Raw genomic sequence first — 22,895 nt, forward strand, 5'->3', positions numbered from 1 at the left:
TTAGACATGTTTTAAAGTTTGGAGTCAGTGATCAGAATTTATTGTTCCACTGTGCATTCTTCTGCCCGTGACTGCCTCGAATTACTCAGCAAAGGTAAATGAGCCTAGAAAAGAGGGGAAACAGTTGAAAAGGCCTTGAAAGATGTATGTGAATTTTGTTGGATTTTTGAGACTTTGGAGATGTCATTTCACAAACTATAGGGTGGAAGTTCAAGGAAATCTTTTCTAGTAAGAGGAAAAAGTAAAAAAAAAAAACAAACCTCAAAAACCCAAACAAGATACAGCAGGGGAAAAGAAGGAAGGGTAGTGGCAAAGGTTGAGGGTTTGGAGCAGTTACACCTCTATCTGCAAACTCTTTCTGAAAGCTGCTGACAGAGCTCTGGCATCTGATCATCTCCTAACTGCTGATTAACATAGCACTGTTTTATATTTAACTCAGGCCAGAGCAGGAGGGGCTGGGGGTGGGGTTGTGCTGCTTATAAGGGGAGCACGGCAGGAACAATGTTCTTCTGTGTCGGCTCCCTCCGTCTCCTAGCCCAGCTGCGCTCCTTTTGATCATTCACATTTCCTCCAAATGCATGCTGTCTTTAATTAATTGAGTGTCTCTTGGAAAGCAAGGTGGGGGAGACGGGCAGACAACAGCTATAGCTACACAATTAAAATACAAACCAAGTCTGCTGAGTTTACTGAATGCAAGTGCTGAAGTGACTAATAAGCTTTTTTACGGTTAATGTTTTGCTCTGAGAACAGTCCCGGGAGCAGAGATGGAGGGCATGGATTTTGAGGATAAGAAGCACAAGAGGTATTGTATAAAGGCAAAGCATGTGGCTGTCATCTGTGGCGTCGTGGTCGTTGTAGGTCTTGCCGTGGGGCTTGGCGTGGGATTGAGCAGACCTAAATCTCAGCAACCTTCAGGGACAACAGACCCACCAACAAACCATCCTCCCACAGAGGATTTGGGTCCCTGTCCTCCTAAAAATGATGAGACTGGAGACTGGAGACATTTTAGACTACCCACTTATGTCAAGCCTGTCCACTATGATCTGGAAATGAAGCCTGAAATGGAGAGAGACATTTACAGTGGGACAGTCAGTATTTCTATTGCTTTGGAAAAACCTACCAGGTACCTGTGGCTCCACCTGCGAGAGACCAAGATTACAGAAATGCCCACACTTCAGAAATCCTCAGGACAGCAGATTGCTCTGAACGACTGCTTTGGGTACAAGCCGCAAGAGTACATAGTGATGAAGGCAGAAGCAGAGCTCTCTGTTACTAATGAAAGTAATCCCTATATACTCACCCTGAAGTTTCAAGGCTGGCTGAACGGCTCCCTGGTTGGGTTTTATAGGACCACCTACACTGACAACGGAAAGATCAAGTAAAGCAGTTTTTCTTTTATTTATTAAACTTTCTTCTCTATTTCTACTTGCTCAGGCCTGCTCTATTCCTGTTTCAGCCTCTCAGTCTTGTCTCTCGCCAACCTGCTGACATTTCTGGGCTGTTCTTTAACTTTCTCATTCCTTTAAGGAAGATGCTGTATTCAAAACCCTTTGGCTGTTGACAAGTGAATGTGGGCTGGAGAGATGAGGAGTTTGTTATTATTCTGAAAAACCTTTTCAAATTCTACTGGTCCCAGGTTACCTTTGAGCTTTACAAATGGCTCCCTCAGAGAGCTGGAGGGATCGAGGCCGGTTGCTATCTCTGTAGTACAATAAATAGCATACAGCTCTCACCACTCTCTCCTGTCACTCCTCAAGGTAAAAGTTTCAGTGTAAAATGCTCTTGTGATAGTTTTCCTGACATCGTGCCTCCTTGATGTTGTAAGCCTGAGGAATATCCAAACCAGAACTTCCCTGTTCCTCCTGCAGCTGGTTCAAGTTGTGGGTAGGAAAGTCCAAATGATGAAGGTTATCTTTGACTTGGTTTTTTTGTGCTCCAGCTCTTCTTTTTTAATATATCAATAGTTATTGAAAGATTACAAAGCCTCTGCCAGTTCAGTTAACCCATTCCACTTCCCAGGTTTGCACTACTTCAAAGTGGAAGCTTGAAAAAGCCGTTGCCCACTGCTCAGAGGTATTTCTTTGCAGTTAACATATGGAGAAGACACTCATTCATTTTCCAATATTTACGTTTCTGAAGTGACTCACTCCAGCCTTTACAGCTAGAAGATAAACTTGGCTAGACTTTTCCAAGAACCTGTAGCAGGAACATGGAGACAAGCACTTGTTTGCCCTCCTGGGACAATAGTGTCATGAGTGAGAGTCAGCTCCATTCAGCCAGTGACAGGTAATACCAAGAGTAGCAGCAGCGACACACACCAGCAGCAGCAAATCCAAGAGGCAGAGGAAAAAACAAGCATTGATTTTTCATACTTAAACATAGTTATCTGATCTGGGAAGAAGCCATGTAGAGAACAGGTTGAACCCCAGCCAGCTCTTTCCCTCTTGTTTTCCTCCATCTACCACCTCAGTATTGCTCTGACTCAGAAAATGCTTTGGTTTTATACTTTGAGCAACTGACATCCCCACAGCAGTTTTAAAATGTAACCTCTTAGCATCTTTCTAAATTGAGGTGTGTTACTTCCTTTTTATTGGTGAAAAATACCTAGATATTAAATTAATTGTCCCAGGTCTGTAACAACACCAGAACTGCGGGACCAGAACGCAGGTCTCCTGAGTCACAGAGCAGGAGAGGTGAGTGCCCATCCCTCAGATCCAGACACTGTAGGAAGACAAGGACCAAGCATCTGACGTCAGGAAGACAGGAGAACTTCATAAACTAAAGAAAGCATAAAATGTGAGCTCTCTTTGAGAGGGTTCCTACTTCTTAATTTGGACACTGGAAGCTACAATTGCAAGGATGATCCTAGCCAGCAGTCTGAAAACACTCAATACAGAAAGGAACTTGAGCATGTGAGTTTGTTTGTTAGGCTTGAGAAGGGCTCTAATAAGAACGAGTGAATGGTGATTTCTGAAACGCTTTTCATGTGGTTAAGTTTGGGCAGATTGTTTGCGAAGGTGGAAGAGCCAATGCACGTGATAGTGGTAAGTACAGCTTTGAAATGAAAGCAACCATGAGCCAAGTTGCTGCTATGTGGTATGACGGTAGGTGATACGATGGGGTGAGGAAGGATGGCAAGGGAAGGGTTTTATTACTTATTAAAACTGCATTTTCCCCTGGCTTTCTACTCAAAACCAATGCTGACTGGAATTAGCTTTTTTATTTAGCCTTTGCCTGAGGCAGACATGACCCTTGGAAAATTTCAACCCAAATAGTTCCTTTTTTGTCATGTTGTAAGTAAATACAAATCGGATCAGGTAATAGCAAAAGTGAAGCAAGTCTATTAATAATGGATGTTAGAGAGAAGGGGGCTGAGGTGAAAATGAGCGCCGACATGTAATTAACCTACTCCCCCATCCCTTCTGGGCAGTGTTAGAAGCAGTGGGACCTTTTGAGAGAATTAATAACACTGGAAAGTCAGCTCCCAGGGCTTAGCTGCTCCCCAGCTGTCTGTCTGTCTGTGAAGGCAAAGGTTTGCCAAAGCATTGCTATAATGCCTTTTGTTTACAAACTGGGCACAAGTCCAGGCTCTCCTGTTGCTTAGATTCAAATCTCCCACCACATTTTGTGGAAAACAGGTAGACATGTGCTGAACATGCCTACGAGTCTGGGATCCTTGGGAGGCTTAGGGAGCAGAACGCCTCATTTGGGAATCCTGTTCAGACACATCACACAATCCCCATCAGGACAAAGGTGCTTTTGGACATGCCCAGAAGTGGATCTTGAGATACATTGGGAATGCGACTATATAAATTGACATGCACATGTGGGTAGGGAGCAGGAAAGCAGAAACTTTGAGAATGCAGATTTTAGACATAGACCTCCCTAGATCTTCCTGTGGGTGCCTGAATCCAGCTGCAATCACTGAAGTCCTTTGGGAAGGACTTTCCCCATTTCCCCATTGATGAAAGAGGAATAACAGTCCTTCCCTACTTTGCATGATGCAGTGAGCATGAATACATTGCAATTGTATTATTTTCAGATATTAGGGAAAGGAGCACAAGAGTCCTTGCCCGGTGTAATTGGCTCTTTTAACTCATGAGAAGGTATGGTTTCCCTTATATAGGAATTCTCTCTGTCCTCCATAAGAGGAGAACAAGAGGCTTATAAAAGATACTCAGCTGGGCACATCTCTAACAGGGAGACTTGCATTTAGGATTTTTGATTAGGGAAAGGCAAAATATTCTTTAGTGTACAGGAGTAGCACTCCTGGATTTCTTCCTCAAGGAGAAATTTTTCTCAGAAGCAGCAATGAATCTGAATTTAGGGACGGACTAGAAGAAAAATGCTTTAATTAGCTCAAGGGGAGGGGTTTTTGCACAAAAACTCTGTGCTTTGGGGAAAAAAAAAAAAGTAAATTCATCATGGTTCTAAATGCAGCACTGTTTTATTTTGGGAACAACAGCTGGATGCAGTCTCAGCCAGATCTTCACTTCTTATTACTATGATATTTACAACTGTCACCTCTAAGTTCATATTTAAAGGCCTGGACATCAACAGAAAGTAGAAGGGCAGAAGCCACCAACAGTAAAGAAAATCTTATCTAAAAACTACATTATCCAGTCTGAAAGGAAATTACAACATTCCATGTTTCTAGTGCCATTTCTATGCATGCCATAGCCTGGAGTTCTCATCATCTGCCCCATAGGAATGGTAATGCTAAGGTTTTGCACTGCTGATGTCTGTCTGCCTCCACAAATATATGAGGATAGATGGATTATCACCTTATAAATCAACGGAGATATCACAGTGTTATCAGTCTGTAGGAACAAGATATAAATGTGTCAAAATATATAGCCAATTTTTTAAGCAATAGCTGTGAAGCATTGCCCTGGGGACTTGAAGTTAACTTAATTGTGAAATAGCTTTCAAATCCTACAAAAAGTAGAGAGTGACATCAAACAATTTACCAAGCAAAAGAAACTCTGTTGAGCCTGAAATTATGTTAAGGTGAATGTTCATTGTGCTTTCTGCCCATGAACTTTTGAGTTACTGTTCCAATGAACATGAATGGTAAGAACCCAGACGTATTACCTCCATCAGGCCTGTAAATGACCCTTGCTGCTACAAGTTCCTAATGACCAGTTTAGTATTTAACCGTCACAGGGAAATGCCAAGGGCAACAGAAACATTGAAAAATTGGTTGTCAAGAGAGCTTGTAGGATTGCTGCAGATCTGTAATTTATGATGTACACTTTTAATTACTTTTTGGAAAGAAAAACTACCTTAATATAGTTGGAGCAGCTGTAGAAGTGCTGTCAGAAAATGCTCAACATTCCAGATTAATTGAAGAAGCATCTGTGATCCCTTTCACCATCAATCACTGGATAATACGCTCTGCCACTGTATGGTTCATTAAAGGGGGAGCCCAATGTCACTGTGACAAGCAAGCACATGATATGAAAGTTCACAACCTTCACCTTATTTTTTTTAAAGTGACCCCTATTGACTAGCTCCCCCAGTTGTTTTTGCACAACTGAGATGACTTTCGAAACCCCCCAACATGGCTAGCATAGCATCGGTTAGGTACTAGGATGTTCACCTGAACTTTCCATCCTTTCTCCAGCAGTTTCATCAATGGAGTCAGGGGAGCATAACAACACCAGCAGAAAACTGTACGTGGTAACTGCAGAAAAAGAAATGCACAAGCAGGAGGAGATTTTAGGGGCACTTACGCAATTCCAAGGTGTCTTCTCAGGAGATGTTCAAGACTCCAATCCCAAGATATGCTCTAGTAAACAACACATGGAGCGACTTAAGTAAACATCCCTATACCAGGACCTTAATTTCCTTTCAGGTGATACCATCAGTACTTTATTTTAGGGACAAAAATCAATGGGAAAGCTCATCAGGAATCAATGGACCTCATCCATGAGGGTTCATTGGTATCTTATTGCCTGGCTCCTAAAAATATTTGATGATAAGCAATTGGCTTTAGCTTTTGCTCTGAAACCTACATGCCTATACGATGTCAGCTTGTTCATTTCTGATGTCACCTACTTTTATGAATTGACAAGTACACATAAATATTTGTAGCTGACTTTAGTTTGTGAAATTGCTAAAAAATTATGCTTAGAAATTGCAGATAAGATTTAAAAGGTATATATAATGAAGGCTTGCCAATGTGTTGTTTGTTTAAGGAGCATTGCAGCTACTGATCATGAGCCAACAGATGCACGGAAATCATTTCCTTGCTTTGACGAGCCCAACAAAAAGGCAACTTACAACATATCTATCATCCATCAAGATGAGTACGAAGCACTTTCAAACATGCCGGTACAGGTATGTATTTCCCAACTCTGCTGCCTAAGTGGAATGGTTCTGTAAAGCCACTGGAAAGGTAGCATGGATCGCAGGGTCCTTTGCGCGTTCACAGACTCTACCACCCAGACACTGTAAAGCTAATGGTTAATAAATATTCCATAAAACAGGACTGGTTGGTTGGTTGGTTGGGACTCCCAGTGGTCCACCAGCACACAACATGGCAATACAGAGCCAAATCCAAAGCAGAAATGAAACGTCTCTTCTGTCTTTAGCTAGCTGGCCCTCTATTCAGATATTCTAGATGAGCATCCCCTACAAGCATCCCCTACTAACTATAAATAGGTAATAGCAGGTTCTTCAGTCAAACCAGGTGGACTCGGAGAAGGAATACTCTGGAAGACAGCTGCTTCCCAGATGGGAAGTCTAAAATAATCACTGAAACTACATAATGTTCCAAAGCGAGGGTCTGCTGATCACAATCTAATGGCAAAGGATCCTGCTTGCAAGAAAGTCTAGGATTATTATTTTTAATAATACAGGATCTGAAATCCCATCTGTCAGCTCATGGGTGTGGACACTTGTCAGTTCACCATGACTGTAATTTCCTAAATAATCTACTTCTGGACCTGGTCGGTCAAATTCCAAGTTTTGTACAAAATTCAGTGGCATCAATTATCTACCTCTGGGCCTTCTGGAATATTGAATGGCTTTCAGCTGAGAGAGTTTCTAATGAACAGTTTAACTGAATGTGTGTAGTCCAATGCATAATTTCTAATTAATATGTTCTGAAGTAGGAGATAAAGTGCCAAGATTTTAAAAAAAAAAAAAAAAAAAAGAAAAAAAGAGCTTCCAGCCTCCAGGCTGTTGACATTTGCATCTTCCCAATCACTCCCCCACCCAGAAAACAAAGGTCTGATTTACTGTGAACTGTTTTATTTAAAGAGTCCCCCAGACCTTAACTATCCCCTAGCAATGCAGCTGAGAGAACTGTTACCAATCTGATACAGCTGCCTCCCAGACCCTTTGCAAATTTAAAGCTCTGACCTATTATTATTAAAAATATTCCTATGATACCTAAAAGAGCACCAGACACTTCGATGAACAACACATGAAAGGAGAGTGTTTGCTATACCTTTCCTCACAGACCTCACATAAATGAGGGTACCGGCAAGGAAGGTGAGGGGATGAGACTAGATGTTATCAAGATTTAGTGGGTTTTGAGATTTACTTTACACCTTTACATGTGGACCTTGCCTCTAGTATGGACCTACAAAAATAAGCTTTCAAAGGGCTAGCTACCGCTTGTTAATTAATTTGCTAAAATCCAAGTACAGGCAGGGAAATGTAGATTATGCTGGGTTCATACTCAGGTTTTGACTAACGGACAATAGCAGGGCACTTTTTCATCTGGTGTGCTCACAAGGTCAGTAGCTCCGTTCTTAGTAATGAAAGATGTTTGGGAAATCTTTTCAAGGCATGGAGATGTAATAGTTTGTAAATGCAAGGCACGTTGTGTGTTACACATCCTGTAGTAGTTTTGGTGGTGTGGAGCTTTATAATCAATATGGCAAAATCAGCTCAGCAAAATCAGAAACCTGTACGATCCATTTGCATTTTTCACTGCAGTGAATTTTTTTTTTACTTTTTTTCACTGAAGTTCTTTCTTGAAAGAACAAAACGTATCAAAATAGAGTCAAAATTAGTCAAATAATGGAAAAGTAGATTGTGAATATCTCTGTGAAAAGGAGTTTGTCAAAGTCTCTGTGAAAAGGTTTTTTTGCTCATGGAATCATATTACCGGTAACATTCACTATCTGTGCTTTATTTATATTGTATTTATAACAGACAAATCTCATGAAGTATTGTATCTCTAGTAGAAGGTTTCATATGCTGTTTGCTTGTGTCCTATTTAAGTTAGTCATCCAGTCAGAAGCATAAACAAATTATCAGACAGACAATAACAGATAATGAATAGCAGAAATAAATATTTAGAAAATGAATCACATCATACAACAGGTTGCAAGTCTGGTCATATAGTTCAGTTGAGAATTATGGACATTTGGAAAAATCAGGAATGGTTTTTAATTGATTTACAAAATAAAAACTATGATCAGCACTAAACCTTATGTACATTTAAACAACCCACCAATTAGCAGTGCTAATTTGTATCTGAATGAGTTCAGGATAGATTCATTAGACTTTTCTTTATCCTAAGTAGCATCTCTGCAATCCCGGACTCCTACATGATGTATGTATTTAAGAGAGGAGACAATCCAGTCTCTTCTCTGATCTGTCCAAAGTGATGTTATTTTATGCAACTATTTCAGGAACAAAACACACTAGCATACACTGGAAAACTTCGGTTGGCAAAATTCCTGTGCATGTGAATGATTTCAAATCCTTGATGCAAAATTAGAACCAGGTAAACTTATTTAGTGCAGAAAAACAAGGTCCCATTTCGTGTATTGCAGTATTGCAGAAAAAACATTTTGTCTGTTCTCATGCCATCAGCAATAGGATGCCAGAAGAGGTGAACCTGGAGAGGTGATTTATCATTCCTATGTAGTTGCAGCCTTCATAGAAATATTATACCCTCTTCTGCATGTGTTTGCAATTCCAAAACTCAAATTAATTATTTTTCCATTTCTGCAGCAATCTGTACAGCTGGGCAATGGCTGGACTCGGACAACTTTTGAGAAGTCAGTTCCCATGAGCACTTACTTGGTATGCTTTGCGGTGCACCAGTTTCAGTACGTAGAGAGAACATCCGCTAGTGGAAAACGTGTAAGTCTCGTTGTAGCTTGAACATGAGTCAGATGACAGATGTACTGTGATTTGCATTTAAAAAAAAAATGAATCATCTCTTTCTATAATACAAACAGGAACATATTTTTCCCTTTCCTATAGCCTATTTTATGCAGCCTATTTTATCAGATTAGGTGTTCACAGTGGTTCCTCTGACCTTGACTGCACACTGTGTTTTGTAGTCCTTCCCTGTCTCCCATCTTGGTGAGATCCCAGTCAGTACAGACACAGGGGTGAGGAAGGAGCACTATTTCTCCAACCTCACCCCTGACTTGAAGCCCAGAGTATAAGGGAATGTACAAGTCCAGGGGTACAAGAGATTCACAAGTCATGGATACAAATACTTTACAGTTTTCTGTGGGTTATCTATGTGTGTGTGAATCTATGCGCTTGATGTCTTCCTATTTACAGTGATGGAGACATAGGACTACAATGCTATGTGCCATAACGTATCGGCTCCAATATTCTTTATTTTGCAACAGTGGCTAAAGGCAACTGCCCAGTGTAAGTTCTTTACAAATAAGTGTAGAAGTGATAGTGCCTGCCTAAACAGCTGGATATTTGGTAGGTGCCCTAATGAAGTGAGTATGTTTGAATCTGAATCCATAAAATTAAAATAGCTCCTTTATTTAGATGCAACAGGCAGTCCAATCCAGTGCGCACTTAGATTGAAATCTCCTGAAGGTGCAGTTGATCAGGCATAAGGAGATCACAAGACATTACGCTGAATCACAACCTGAAAGCCTAAATATAATTTGCCCCTCAACATAAACTCCTCATTCAGCCTAAACCTGGTCTGGGATGTGCAACCTACTCTTAATTATTTATTGGTTTACATCTTTTTTACATCTGAGACAGAGGATGATCCCAGAGCTGTATGCTCTTGCTGCTTCCCTTTCCTTTCCCCTTAGGGGTGTAACACATGGTCTTGTGGTTCAGCTGAGCTGGCAGCGCTTTCCTCCTCTTCTGGAGGCAGTGACACCAACGAACAGTGAATCTAGAGCAAAGCCCCAGCTAGACCACTGTTCCCCTAGCAAGTAAGCTCTTCCTGAGCTTCTCTATCCGAAAAAGCTCGGCAAATCCTTCCCTACTTAAGGCTGTCCGCTAATGTGAAAATCTGCCATGTATAAATCTCCAAAGTGCTGATCCAGTTCTTAGCAAAGACTTCCTGGCATAGCGCTGTGCTGAGGCCTCCTTCCTCTACGCCCTCGCTAGCATCATGCTGTACACTTATATTATTTCTTGACAAAGAAATAAGGCTAAATTACACTTAGCCAAGCAAATGGAGCCTGGTTTGAGATAGCAATGCAATGTTCTTAGATCCCTGCTGTTTGGCTGAGTAATTTGCGTAACAGGAGAACGTTTTAGGCCACCCAGCCACACCATTTTGTTAACCAGATGCTCTTCAGCGCGGCTGCTCCATTCATTATCAAGGACAGGACTTTGGTTACTTGGCCTCGATAGATATTCTCTAGAGTTTAGTTATTTTAAGAATCAGAATTTGTGCAGCTTTTGTAGAACATAGTGTGATAGGGAAAAAAAGTGCTGAAGATGTATGTAAAACTCTATTTTCTAGATGCAAAAGTTAACATTCTCTGCTTGTCCACTCCGGAATATGGCTCTGAGGACAATATTTGTTTTTTTTTTCCCCCAGCAAAACAGTAAAGCCCACAATGTTCCTGACTGGTTGTAGCTTTTCTAAATAGAAGGGAGTGTTCACTGCAATGTGGTAATTAAAGTGTGTGTCTGTAGAAGCAGGGGTATTCATGTCAGTACAGAGGTTGCCTGAAGAAACATCTTCCAGTCCAGGCCTTGATTATTACATATTTTATTAATGCTATTCACTAAACAATTGTCTGAGGACTTGCCTGCACGAGAAAACTTTGTTTTTAAGTGAGGTTAAAATCATAACTGTTCCCTTTCTCTTAGTATGGACAGAGTTTTACCAATATAAAGTACAGCTGTAAGATTGTTTTTAATTAAGGGAGCCACATAAACTCCATCACTAAAAATTACCTTTTCCCTAGGAAAGCCAGGCTATCTTAGAGCTTTTAATCGGACATTTAGAAAGTCCTTCTCCTAACCAAACTTTGAAGCCCAGCTGCACAATGAGGTATTTAGGTTCACCAACTGCTGAAAAGAACATTCCATAGTTTTCTGTATAAATTGCTAGCAATAAATCCCTCATCCAACAGAAAGTATCCATGTGATCCATATATTGCTTTCATAAACAACAGCAACAGCATAGAGCACACATGACACAGTACATTATTTAAAAACTCTGCTGTTTGCTTGGAAAACTGTTGCCCTAACAAAGACATAATGGCATCAATGGTGGGAAATGTGCCTATAGCTGGAAAAGATGCTCCTGAGCGGATTACCTGTCAGGTACCAAATGTCTGGTTTGGAAAATCACAGAAGCAATTGTACAAATGAAACCCGAAGTCAGTTCTAGTGCATGCTGAAGGTTTTGGAAACCATTAATATGGATCAGCTAGGAGACCAAAGACTGCTAAATTGGGTAAAGAGCTTACTGAAGTGGAAATTGCAGACTGTGATTGCAAACTGACCCTGAGGGAAATCCCCTGGCTGGAGTGGATTCCCAATTGAATTTCATAAGCTTTTTTTGGTTTTGTTTTTTCATTCCAGCTTTATTTCTGACCACTTTCCCATCCTCCCCTCTCGTTGGAGGAAGTGTAATTTCATGGTATTGAAATCAATGTGTTGTCAGGCTCCAAGAGGGCTCCTAGCGTAGGCCAGCTCCTTTGCTCAGTTTGGACCCTAAATTCCTGGCTGAAGGCAGGACTGAGGAGTAAACAAGCCACACCAATGCACCCAGAAGAATGTGGCCCATTCATAAGGGATGCAGAGCCTGCAAAATGAGATCGACTGGTTTTCCCAAAGCCAGAAACTTCAGTCTGTATGAAGATCTCTTACTTTCCACAGTGGACATTTTGGGGGACAGTGAAGAGGACAGCCTACAGCTCCTGCCAGTGGACGCTGCAGTGCTATGGCTCTGCTCTGGGGCAGAGATCTGTGTGAGCTTTGGGACAAAGAGATCGAGGGAAAGACTCCATAAATTCTGAAGTCAAATTTTGTGGAGATAACATCCCAAAAAGCTTTTTCAAGCTCTGGGCCTCTTCATCATGGTTATGGGTGCCTCTAGACCTCCAGGGCTTGAGGCTTCCTATTGCTTGACATCAATAGCCAAAGCAGTCCCTGGCACCAAGCCTCAGGGATGGAAAGGTCAGCACTCAACACACCGTATTTTGCATTCAGGAAAAAAAGCATGCTCAGATATGCAAGAGGAGCACAGAAATGGTCACTCATCACACACAGGGCTACCAAACGTGCCGGTTTTCCTCGACCTGCCTGGTGGGGAGAGAGAGAAATTATTTTTGTCTAGGATTTCCAGAGGGGCAGCAGCCCAGCAGGCACCATAGCTGTGACTGGGTAGCTGTATGGCCTGAAGTCCTGGGCAAACAGCCACTCAACCTGCATGGGCCAGCATGACTGGGAAGATTTACAGACCTGCTAAAGGCACTGTCTTCAAAGGATCCGAGATCTTCAAACATACAAGGACAAGAGGAAATTATGATGATAGTAGGTAGGAAAGGTAGAAAGAAATTGAAGAAAATAAGGTGTTATGGGCTTCAGACATATTTCAGGGCAGATGTGCTCCTAAAGATTGGTTTGATGGGGTCAGTCCAGATCAATGAACTGCTCAGAACAAGTAGATTCCCTTCAGTTGGCCTTGCCCAGGCTTCCTTTTTGAGAAAACCAGGCCTTGGGGAAGGAGGGACTGGTATGCACCCAGGCCCTGCTCCAAGCTTGGCCACTGCAAGCTTCTGGACATGGGTCTTGCCAGTTTTACAGTTTAGGCATACAGCATGCACAGATCATGCTGACTTGATCTTTCTTATGTACAACATTTCAAAAACTTTGTTAAATAAATATGTTAGAAAACTGAATTCAGTGTTCAGGACAGTCTCTTAGAGAAAACCTGCAGTGTTATAGGTATGTATGTTAAATGGCTTTTCAATGCTTGCCAGGTCCTAATTTCTTTTAACTGAAGATTGTTCTAATTGTCTCTCTGTATTTTACAGCTGAGAGTTTACGCCCAGCCACTGCAAATACACACAGCAGAATATGCAGCAAACGTAACAAAAATTATATTCGATTTCTTTGAAGAGTACTTTAATTTGAGCTATTCTCTTCCGAAACTAGGTGATTATTAATATTTATATTTTTCATGTTGTTAATTCACTGTCATGGTTATGTTTCTCCTACAGGTCTCTCTGCTTTGGTGGAAAACAGAGCATGAAAGCATTTGGTTGCTAACTGCTGATATGGTGTCAGGATGTTTTAAAACTGTACCCATGTAGTTCAAGATGTTCTTAAATGTCACGAGGGAGGGTTGGTCTCAGTAACAGTTTAGTTACAAGTTCTCACAGTTCAGTTTGCTGAACTGAAGCACTGGTCCTGGCATGGTTATTTTAAAGTGTCTTGTGGAAAATCCGGGGAAGCTTTGGTGTCATCAGTAAAGGAACATCATGAGCTAAAATAGAGCCAGAAGAAGTTTGAGAAAAACATGTACCACTTCCATGGCAACTTCTGGACAAAAGTCAGCAGTGAGATAAGCGAAGATGTAAACTGCCAGAGAGTATGTCATACTATTTATTAACCTTAGTGCAAAGTGGGTATGTATCCACTTCTTAGAAAGATGAATGTGGTCGAGCGTATAATTTGTAGTTTCTACTGCTGGCCTAAATGAAGATCCAGAGCTAAACAAGAGTAGCACACTATCAAACTTTGCCCATGGTTACAAAATAAGCAAAGAAAAAGTAGTGCAGCTGGGCATCCTTTAGCTTGGGCTATCTAGACTCTGGATCTGATTTGCACAGTTTGAACTAATAAAGCTGCGAATGTAATCAGAGTTTTGGAAATGCCCCTTCCTCACACCTCCAAAGAGGTAATTCAGTTAGGTTCATGAACTTAAAAGGATGGAAAAACATTAACTACAAATAAGTTAAGGCAATGTAAGGCGGGGGGGGGGGGGGGGGGGAGGGCAGAATTTTGAAGACAACAATGCTATGCAAACCTTTTATTGGCTATTCATACCTGTTCCTACCAGGCTAACTTGCATTATTTTAACAACAGATTTTTACCTCCTCCTTTCAACACATCATCTGCATTTACTGTAAATATCTCCTTGCATTTCAATTAAAACTGAATTAAGGAAACGAGTACCATAGGTTGTTCTTCTGCATACTGGTCCCCGTTAATAATTGGGACTATATCTCACCTATGCTTCATATTCAAAGTTTCATTTCCATAAAAGCCTCATGATTTTGCCACATCAGCATATGGATAGGGGCCTGTCTGCACTACAGGGTGGACTGGTAAGCCCAGGACAGCAGTATCAGAGGGTAGATGTTCTTGTAGATTCTATACTGTTTTTCTCAGAATGTCTATTTGTTGGATCACAAATCTTGACTTACTATGTTGCTCCCTCAGTGTTAGAAGTCATCTAGATCAAACCTGATGAATCAAATATGTTTCTGCATAATGGTTTATTTAAATATTGTATTTCACATTGATTTATGGCTTCTGGTATTGCCATTCTCATTGCGATCCTCATTTTGACTGTCAGTGAAGCCTTGCCAGATTATCAGCTTTGATTCTGTAATCAAGTTGTTTAAATTAAAATAAGTAATTCCTATCTTCTGCTAGGGTGGAGTGAGGGTTGTTCGTTCTATTCAGTTTTAAATCCATCTATACCTTTTCACTAACCCACATAGAAAGGCTGTGGTCATTATTTGCTGAAGAAAATGCCAGTCCAATTGAGTCCGTAATTCTCATTTAAACCTGTATTGATTACTGACCGTAAATGAGTGACCCCCACAAATTGCCAGGAGCAGAAGCAGATGCTGTTCACTACATGGGGGATTTACTTCAGTTAACATGTCAATAAATATTTTTAATACAACAGTGTGACAAACAATGACATGCCTCATTATGCTACAGATAGATAGTTTCAGGAGGTTTACTGCCTACAGCACATCCCCAGACAATACTATTAATTTCTGGAGCCAAAATTAAGTAATGTGTGATATGCACGCTCCCAGGAGGTGGCATAGCATCACCTCACAGGACGGATCCTCAGCTAGTGCAGCTGATCCTAGCTCTGTTAATCTCAGCAGAGGCAGGGCGCTTGCTATCAGCTGCTGTAGGCCAGTCCCCTGCTTCTTAAACACAGGTTATAGGCTGCAGTCCACACCAGTAAGCCAGAACCACAAATGGTAAGCAAAACAGACTGTGAATATGCAGACAGGACAAGGTAAGTGGCTTAAAGGATACAGTGGTAATCATGTTCTCTTTCTTTCAATGTAGATAAAATAGCTATTCCAGATTTTGGGACAGGTGCTATGGAGAACTGGGGGCTGATCACATACAGAGAAACAAACCTGCTGTATGATCCCAACGAGTCAGCCACTTCCAACAAACAGAGAGTAGCTGCTGTGGTAGCCCATGAGCTCGTTCATCAGGTACATTTTAGGACATGATTAAGTTTTACAGTGCTTCAAATGTGTAGTCGCAACATTTTAATCTTGAAAATACTGTCATTAACTCCATGTCAGGATCTTCTACATGTGCTCACAATTTGATTGCAGAATACCGTGTTAAAACAGTTCCCTGTTAGAGCTTTAAAGTACCATAACTACTGCCTTTGAATTTTTCTCAGGAAGTTAGATGCTTGGGTCCAGACTGTGAGCCAGCTTATGAAAATCTGTCTGAAATGTCTTAAAGGAACTAATTTGCATGTGCAGATGTCTCTTTTGGGCAAGCAAATAGGGACAACTACACACTGTAGAGGCTGTCTGAAAACATATCCTTACAAGCACAAATCATCAAATCAAGAGGAAGAAACTAAAAATATTTTCAGTGGCACATGAATCATTAGCAATCTCCCCAGTAATATGTAATTTTATAATAAAAGTGGTGTTTTAACACAAGGCGAGGCCTGCATTCCCATTTAAACCTCAGAATTATGATAATTTTCATCTGGCAACAGAAAAAAATGGGAACAAATGAATGTTTTATGTGGAGATGTGAGATACTGAAATGTACTTTTACCATTTAGCTAACACTACATCTTTCAATGTTTATAATTGTAGTGGTTTGGAAATATTGTGACCATGGACTGGTGGGATGACTTGTGGTTAAATGAAGGATTTGCCAGTTATTTTGAGTTCCTGGGAGTAAATGCTGCAGAACCAGATTGGGAAATGGTAATTATCTCTGTCTTGTGGAGGGTTGGTGGGGCTGGGGGGAGCATTTTGGAAGGGAGTAAAAGTTAGACAAGGAGGGCGAAGACTTAAAGCATATTTATAGAAAACTAACATAGTGCAGTGCAACATAAAGAAAAAGTTGGTTTAAGCTTTTCCACCTACCTATGTTATGGTCTGAAACTAGTCAAGATAAACTTTCTAAAGTTTTAGTCTGCAGGGAAGAGTCATTCTTTTTTAACAAGTGAGTCAAGTGTTTGGTTATTATTATGGCAAATAATACCTACGTGGATTCTGGACGGAGCCTTCGCAATTTTGCAAAGTTGTGTAAAGGTATAACCCTGGAAGATGGAGATTCCCCTTTATTTATTTAGTTGGGCTGTAGTGTCTCTTCACGGGACTTGTCTTAGGACCGTTATCAGCCCTGGTGAGTGTTGGGAACCTGGGCCTGTCTCCACAGCTTGGGCTATTCATCAAGGAAAACATCAGATCCCCCATTCAGCTGCTGCCAGCATTTTAAGTGTCATTTCAAATGATCCAACTCGGACAATCTCTACTTCGCACAGCACAAAGCCAGGTAGTGGGAGTGGATGGCCCCTAGCACTAACTGTGCAGTAAAACCAACTCCAGTCACTTTAAGGGGGTTGCAGACAAAGAGGGTAGCCCTAAATATGCATTATACTCTGAGGAATGATAACAGTGTGTGAATAAAGGGAGGTTTCTTGCTCTCCCCTTCCTCCCCTCCCAAACAGATGTGATGGTGCATAGCATGCATATTTCCCCCAGCTGTAATGAGATTCTGGCTACTAGAAAATATATAACATATGCCAGTGGAAGGAAGCAGGTTTTGCATAGGTTGAGCCCATTGTCAAAATCTACCAGCCCCTGAGCCTAGTGACTTTAGAAGGAGGCAGTGCCTACTCGGTGCTTCCCCTGCCTCCCTCCCTGCTCCCCATAAAGATCTCTTCTCATCCATGTTATGTGAGGCTGAGAACAAAATCATTCCTGGGTCACTTCTTCTACACTTTGAAGTAGAGGATCTGTTGTGCTAACTACATAAGAAAAATTTTAATTACTGAGCCTAAAATTTAAAAGGCTTTTTTTATCTAGACACCATGTTCATTTAAGATCCAGAGCCATTTCAGTGTTATCATCCTAGTGAGTATTAAAAGAGAAAAACTATACAGAAATTTAGTCTTTTTTGGTCAATATTGATTAGGAAGTAAGGGGATTTTGACTGCAGGCCACTTAATCTTTTAAAACAATTATAACAACTTTAAAAAATATAAACCTTGGGATAGGGAACCCTGCCTCCTTCCTCCCTCCTTCCCTCCCTCCCAGCTCCGTTTTCACAAGAGGAGCCCATAATGCTTTGCAGATATTTTCACACTGCTGAAACTGGTAATACAGGCTCCTTTTTTTGCCTGCTGTGGGGGTTTTTGTGTTATGATACACATGGGAAAACAGGATTTGCAAAAGGCAATTTATCTTAGTTAAGGAAAAAATGTATCCCTCCCCTCTCAGACGTAATGTAAGAGTTTGCAAGTCCTTCTTTAGAGGAGGTGAAATTTCATTCTATTTCCAACTGCCTCCCCCTAGAGAAGCTTCAGTTCAAGCTACTGATTTTGTGAAGTTAGGTGTATAGTCGTGCCTTTGTTTCTATGCTAACATCTTCTCTTTCTCAGCTTGATCAGGTTTTAATTGATGATGTGCTTCCTGTAATGAAGGATGACTCTTTGCTGTCTTCCCACCCAATAGTGGTTGATGTGTCATCTCCAGCTGAAATCACCTCTGTGTTTGATGGGATATCCTACAGCAAGGTAGGTGGTGGTGCCCAGGTGGTGGTAGAGGACATTCCATTAGGTATTTAACAATTATCCTACAGTAAGGTAAGATATCCTCCTGTTGTGGCTTTGGATGCAAAGAAAGTGGAGGCTTGGGAGAGGAGATAAAAGTCAGGGGAGCTTGTAATCATAACTCCTAACCCACTTGAGCTGTGTCTGTGTGGATCTTTTTTCTGGGACATTCCCAACTGTTGTCAGTGATGATTCAGTCAAAAGCAACTGTGAGAGGAGCAGTGCAGCCAAAGCCTTGGTCAGCCACTGTGCGCCATGCAAACCTGCTCACAGCATGCAGAGGTGCAGGGAAACCACAGTGTCAGCAGCTTCTGCCGCTAGAGTTGTCGGTTTTAAAATTATCCCAAACCAGATACTAAGCACATCCCTTTCCCATCACCTCATGTGCTGATGCAGCCCAGTTATGTCAAGCCTCATAATCTAATGCAAGGGCAGATGATGCAAGGGCAGATATCCAGGTGTCCTCTCTCTCACTTCCCCATCACACCTTTGGGGCAGTATAACTTCTGTTTTGAGGAAGCAAGGCAGGGAACGAAGCAGTGAAAACAAGAAAGTAACTTTGTGTCTCATGTTGCTCACAATATCCCAGCCACCGAAGAAGCCTTAGCAAAGATGGGCTACCCCAGCCTCTACTGGCATTGGCCCTAAACTTGGAGATAAGTTAGCTCCACATTTCACTGAGAGTTGTGGAGCTCAGGACTGACTTGGAGTACAGTAGTCTGTAGCCCAGGTGGTGGTAGAGGACATTCCATTAGGTATTTGACAAGCTTTTTCCTCATGCTGGGGCTGTCCCTGTCAGTGGCAGTGGGGACCTGTGCCTATAAAGGCTTTCTCAGGAGCCAGCTGGAACTGACTGGAGGAATACCCTGCGTCTGTCTGAGCAGCAAGACGCTGGGATGCTGGTGCCGTCCAACCGCTGTTGTGACCAGGGCGCACAGAGGCCTCCCTGAGCGGACGGCCTCTGGTAGTACTAGCTGTGTGGGGTGGCAGCCAGGAGCTCAGCACTTGTGGGAAAGTGCTTTGAGGTCCAGAGCATTAGAGAAGCGCACAGCCGTGCTGAGGGTTGCCACTCTGATATGGTCAGCAGGATCCAGGCTAGGAGGCTGAAGCCGGCTCGTCTCCCTCCGTATCAGATACAGCCAAAGCCTTAGACAGCCCTTAGACACGGAACAAAGCAGGTCTCCCACAGACTCCCTGGTACCTAAGCAGGCAGTCCCTTAACTCAAGTGCCCTGACAGCACCATTGCTTCTAGTTATTTTTTTCAATGCATTAAGAGACAAGTCTGAAGCACAGGAGGAAACACTCCTGTCCCTCTTCCCTCTCACCACCACATATGCCACCAAGGTGAGGAAGGAGCTGGGACTCTGCTCACTCTCTCCTCAACCAGCCATCTCCCATGTTGCTTCTGACCCTGATACACCATGTTTGTGTTGACAGCCTCTTGTATGACTCTGTCAGTGTTTCCTATCTGATGCCATAACAAGTTTCCACTGAACACACAAAATCCACCATTATTAAATCCTACTTGTTGCTTTCCCTCCAAGCTCCCGTTATCAGCTAAACATAAAGTATGTATTGCATTGACTTTAGCTTTAGCTGTTGTAGAGTCTGTAGCTGGAGATATTACTTTTATTAGCTAGACTTGATCCATCCATTTCCATCAGTTTTCTGTTTTCAATTGTTAAATCCTCTATCCAACAATAGAACCAATATTTATTGCATCATAAATGCCTCACAGTCAAATCATAAACTATGTGAAAACCTGCATTGTGTAACACTGTTCTTAAATCAAACTAACAAAAGTCAAGAAACATACAGAGCTAAATCAAATACTCCGGACCAAAATGTATTTCAGTGGTGAGCTAAGCAAGAGACATACTTCTGCACAGTTTGAAAAAACAATGAATGCAGAAAAAAAATCCTAGCTTTTACTCATCTCTCTGTGCCTAGATAATTGCTGCATGAACTCATTTTTTTTTTTAAGCAAAAACACTTGTGGACTCGTGCATTGTTTGGGAACAGTCTGCTTGGGATATAATTTGGCTTGGGATATAATTTGGCTTGAATGAGAAAGTCTTCACGTAGATTTAGCTCAAATTACTGTTGGTATTTATATATAAATGCATGACAAAATTGTTTCTTTTTGGCTTTATTTTGTCTTCTCTTTTGCGCTTTTCTTATAAAAACAATCTCCTCATGATAATATTCATCACTAAACAAATCAAGCATAATTTGGAATGCTCTCTGTTAGTTTTACCACAGCAATTACAGGGCTTATACAATCCTAAAACTCTAATGAATTGCCTAAGGGTCTGTGGAGTCATTGCAGTGTATTCTGTAGGGGAACCTCTAACTGCTGTATGATCAGTAGGGCATTATGTGCCTAGGAAAGCTGGACTAGAGTAGAGCTGGTGACTACACAATTAATGTATATAATCTTTTTAATCTGCTCTTAAAAAGTAATTGCATCTCACTTCTTTTCCAGTTTAATCCTCTCTCTTAGTTTGAAAGATTTTATTAAAGTAACAATGAGATTTTTTGTCTTTGGAGTTCAAACATTGATTACCTTTTCAGAAAACACATACTTAAATAAGTTCTGCTAGAAATTTGTTCTTGGACCCCCACATTTTTTGAACCTCCTAGCTAAAGAAGTTTAGGATTAAACACTCCACCTTTCTGCCACATACAATCTTGTCATATACTTGGCAATTATTACAACTCTCTAGGAGAAGTTATGTGGGTGCTGCTAAAAGACTGCCCCCCACATCCCCATCAGACAAGGTCAGCTATTCAAATCAAGGTCACTTTCCTGAACCTCCCCAAATAGGTGAAAGAAAGGAAAGTTATTAAAACACTGGAGTTCCTATAACCAGTGATTTTGTTACAATGAGTTTTTCTCACATGCACTCCATCACTCCCCAGACAAGAGTAGGGGGAAGAGACTGAAAAGCGGTGGTAGAAGATGGAAGGGGCTAACTATACATTGCAATTTAAAGCAAAAGAAATCTCCACTGTTCCCAAATGCATGCACAAGTGCGTGTTTCTACTCTGACTTTTAATATAAATGGGAGGGGATGTTCTATGAGAGGTGATATCAGATAAGAAGTGGCTGATAGACAAAGTTGAGGAACTGAGGTACCCTAGTGCATACACGTGGCCTTATGATCACCATTAATCATAAGCAGCCTTATGATTACCACTAATGGATATCTGTTCTAAATTTTACTGAATCGTTTTTGAACATATTTCATGGCAAACACATTAAATTACTGTATCAGGAAAGAGTCATCTGTTGACCACCTTGACTCTGCAACAATAGTCTGGAAAGCGGTTTGAGGCATATCTGTTCAAAGAGTCCCTCTGCCGTGACTCATGCATTCAAGTTGTTATTCTCAGACACGTAAATAGGGGAGACAGGATTTACCGAGAATTCAGATAACAGTCTTGTTTTCATGGGACAACGGGATTTTTAAACCATTCATGGCATTACGCTCGCAGCTACCCTTTGATTTAGTTTGGAAAATGAAAACATGCTAATCCTAAAATCGTATTTTGTGTTTTAGATTGGGTTTGCAATGCTTTTGTTTTTCATCATTTTGTGTGCAGTCTGTTATTTGCTCCACATGACTCTTCTGCTTCTCTCTCCTGTCTTCCCTTTGTTTCTTTCTTCTTTCAAGGTCCTAACTCGTTTTTTTCTGTGACACTCAAGTAACTTCTCTGATCCCAAATCTACCATGCTTCAGAGGCCAAAGCTCTTACACCAGTCCTCAGGAAACCTCATTCTGAATCTTGAGATGGCATCCCCAACATGTAAAGCCCCAGACTTGCAGCACTGTTGGAGTTCCCTAGGAGTTGGGAATTCAGCAGAAATCACTTCCTCTACCAGGCTTTGCTGCTGGACAGGGCTAGTTCCCCAGCTGCCCTCACCCCTGTCCTGTTCAAAGTGAAACAGGGAGCCCAACTGTCACAAACTGGTAGAGCAGCAGGACAGTAACCCCCAGCAGCAGGGCTCGGGAGCCCTTCCACTGGCACAGCTGAACTTGGAAACGGGTGTCTGATCACAGCTAAAGACCAACTCTCACATCTAGAATTAAACTCCGGCAAGGAGGCATGCCATGCCATAAAGGAATTGGAAAAACCACTTCCTTAGACAGATGGACGGTTTCTATTTTTGCCTTATAAAATATTCATTCATATGTTGCTTTTTAGATGAACGGAAATCCAGTATTAGAGCGGCGTGGAATGACCTTCTCCCCTTTCTCTTTGTCCTCAGGGTGCATCGATTCTCAGAATGCTTCAAGACTGGATTACACCAGACCTCTTCCAGAAAGGCTGTCAGGTAAGGGCGGCATCACAACATGCCAGAAATGCAGCCCATCCTCATGAGACAGTAGCAAAGCCATTATTCAAAAAGTGAATACCAGAGATCTTGGTATTAGTAGCAAAAGTATTTAATGCATTTCAGTACTGAGTGGACAACGTCAAGGGGAAGAAGTTCCACACTCCCACAAAAGCAGGAATGTGAACTGCAGTAAGATTTGATAGCCTGCCAGTGGGGACCTAAATTCATGACAACTTTTAGTGGAGAAACCTCCTCCACCCCACTGTTATCCTGTTGTC

The 22,895-nt window shown here is 41.6% G+C and overlaps 1 protein-coding gene across 1 annotated transcript in view; it reads left to right on the plus strand.

Annotated features, from left to right (window-relative positions):
* Positions 1–523: 523 nt before the first annotated feature.
* The window catches only part of ENPEP (glutamyl aminopeptidase), a 37,207-nt gene continuing 14,835 nt past the window's right edge, over positions 524–22,895 (plus strand). Inside the window, exons 1-8 of the mRNA XM_009474650.2 lie at positions 524–1,378; positions 6,201–6,342; positions 8,977–9,108; positions 13,236–13,356; positions 15,523–15,677; positions 16,308–16,421; positions 18,104–18,238; positions 22,549–22,614. Coding sequence (XP_009472925.1) covers positions 765–1,378; positions 6,201–6,342; positions 8,977–9,108; positions 13,236–13,356; positions 15,523–15,677; positions 16,308–16,421; positions 18,104–18,238; positions 22,549–22,614 — 1,479 coding nt within the window. The 5' untranslated portion in view covers positions 524–764. The remainder of the gene's footprint in view (positions 1,379–6,200; positions 6,343–8,976; positions 9,109–13,235; positions 13,357–15,522; positions 15,678–16,307; positions 16,422–18,103; positions 18,239–22,548; positions 22,615–22,895) is intronic.

The sequence above is a fragment of the Nipponia nippon genome, unplaced genomic scaffold (assembly GCF_047370975.1).
Source record: "Nipponia nippon isolate SJK-2023a ecotype South Korea unplaced genomic scaffold, ASM4737097v1 scaffold_6, whole genome shotgun sequence".
In the NCBI taxonomy this organism is placed as follows: domain Eukaryota; kingdom Metazoa; phylum Chordata; class Aves; order Pelecaniformes; family Threskiornithidae; genus Nipponia; species Nipponia nippon.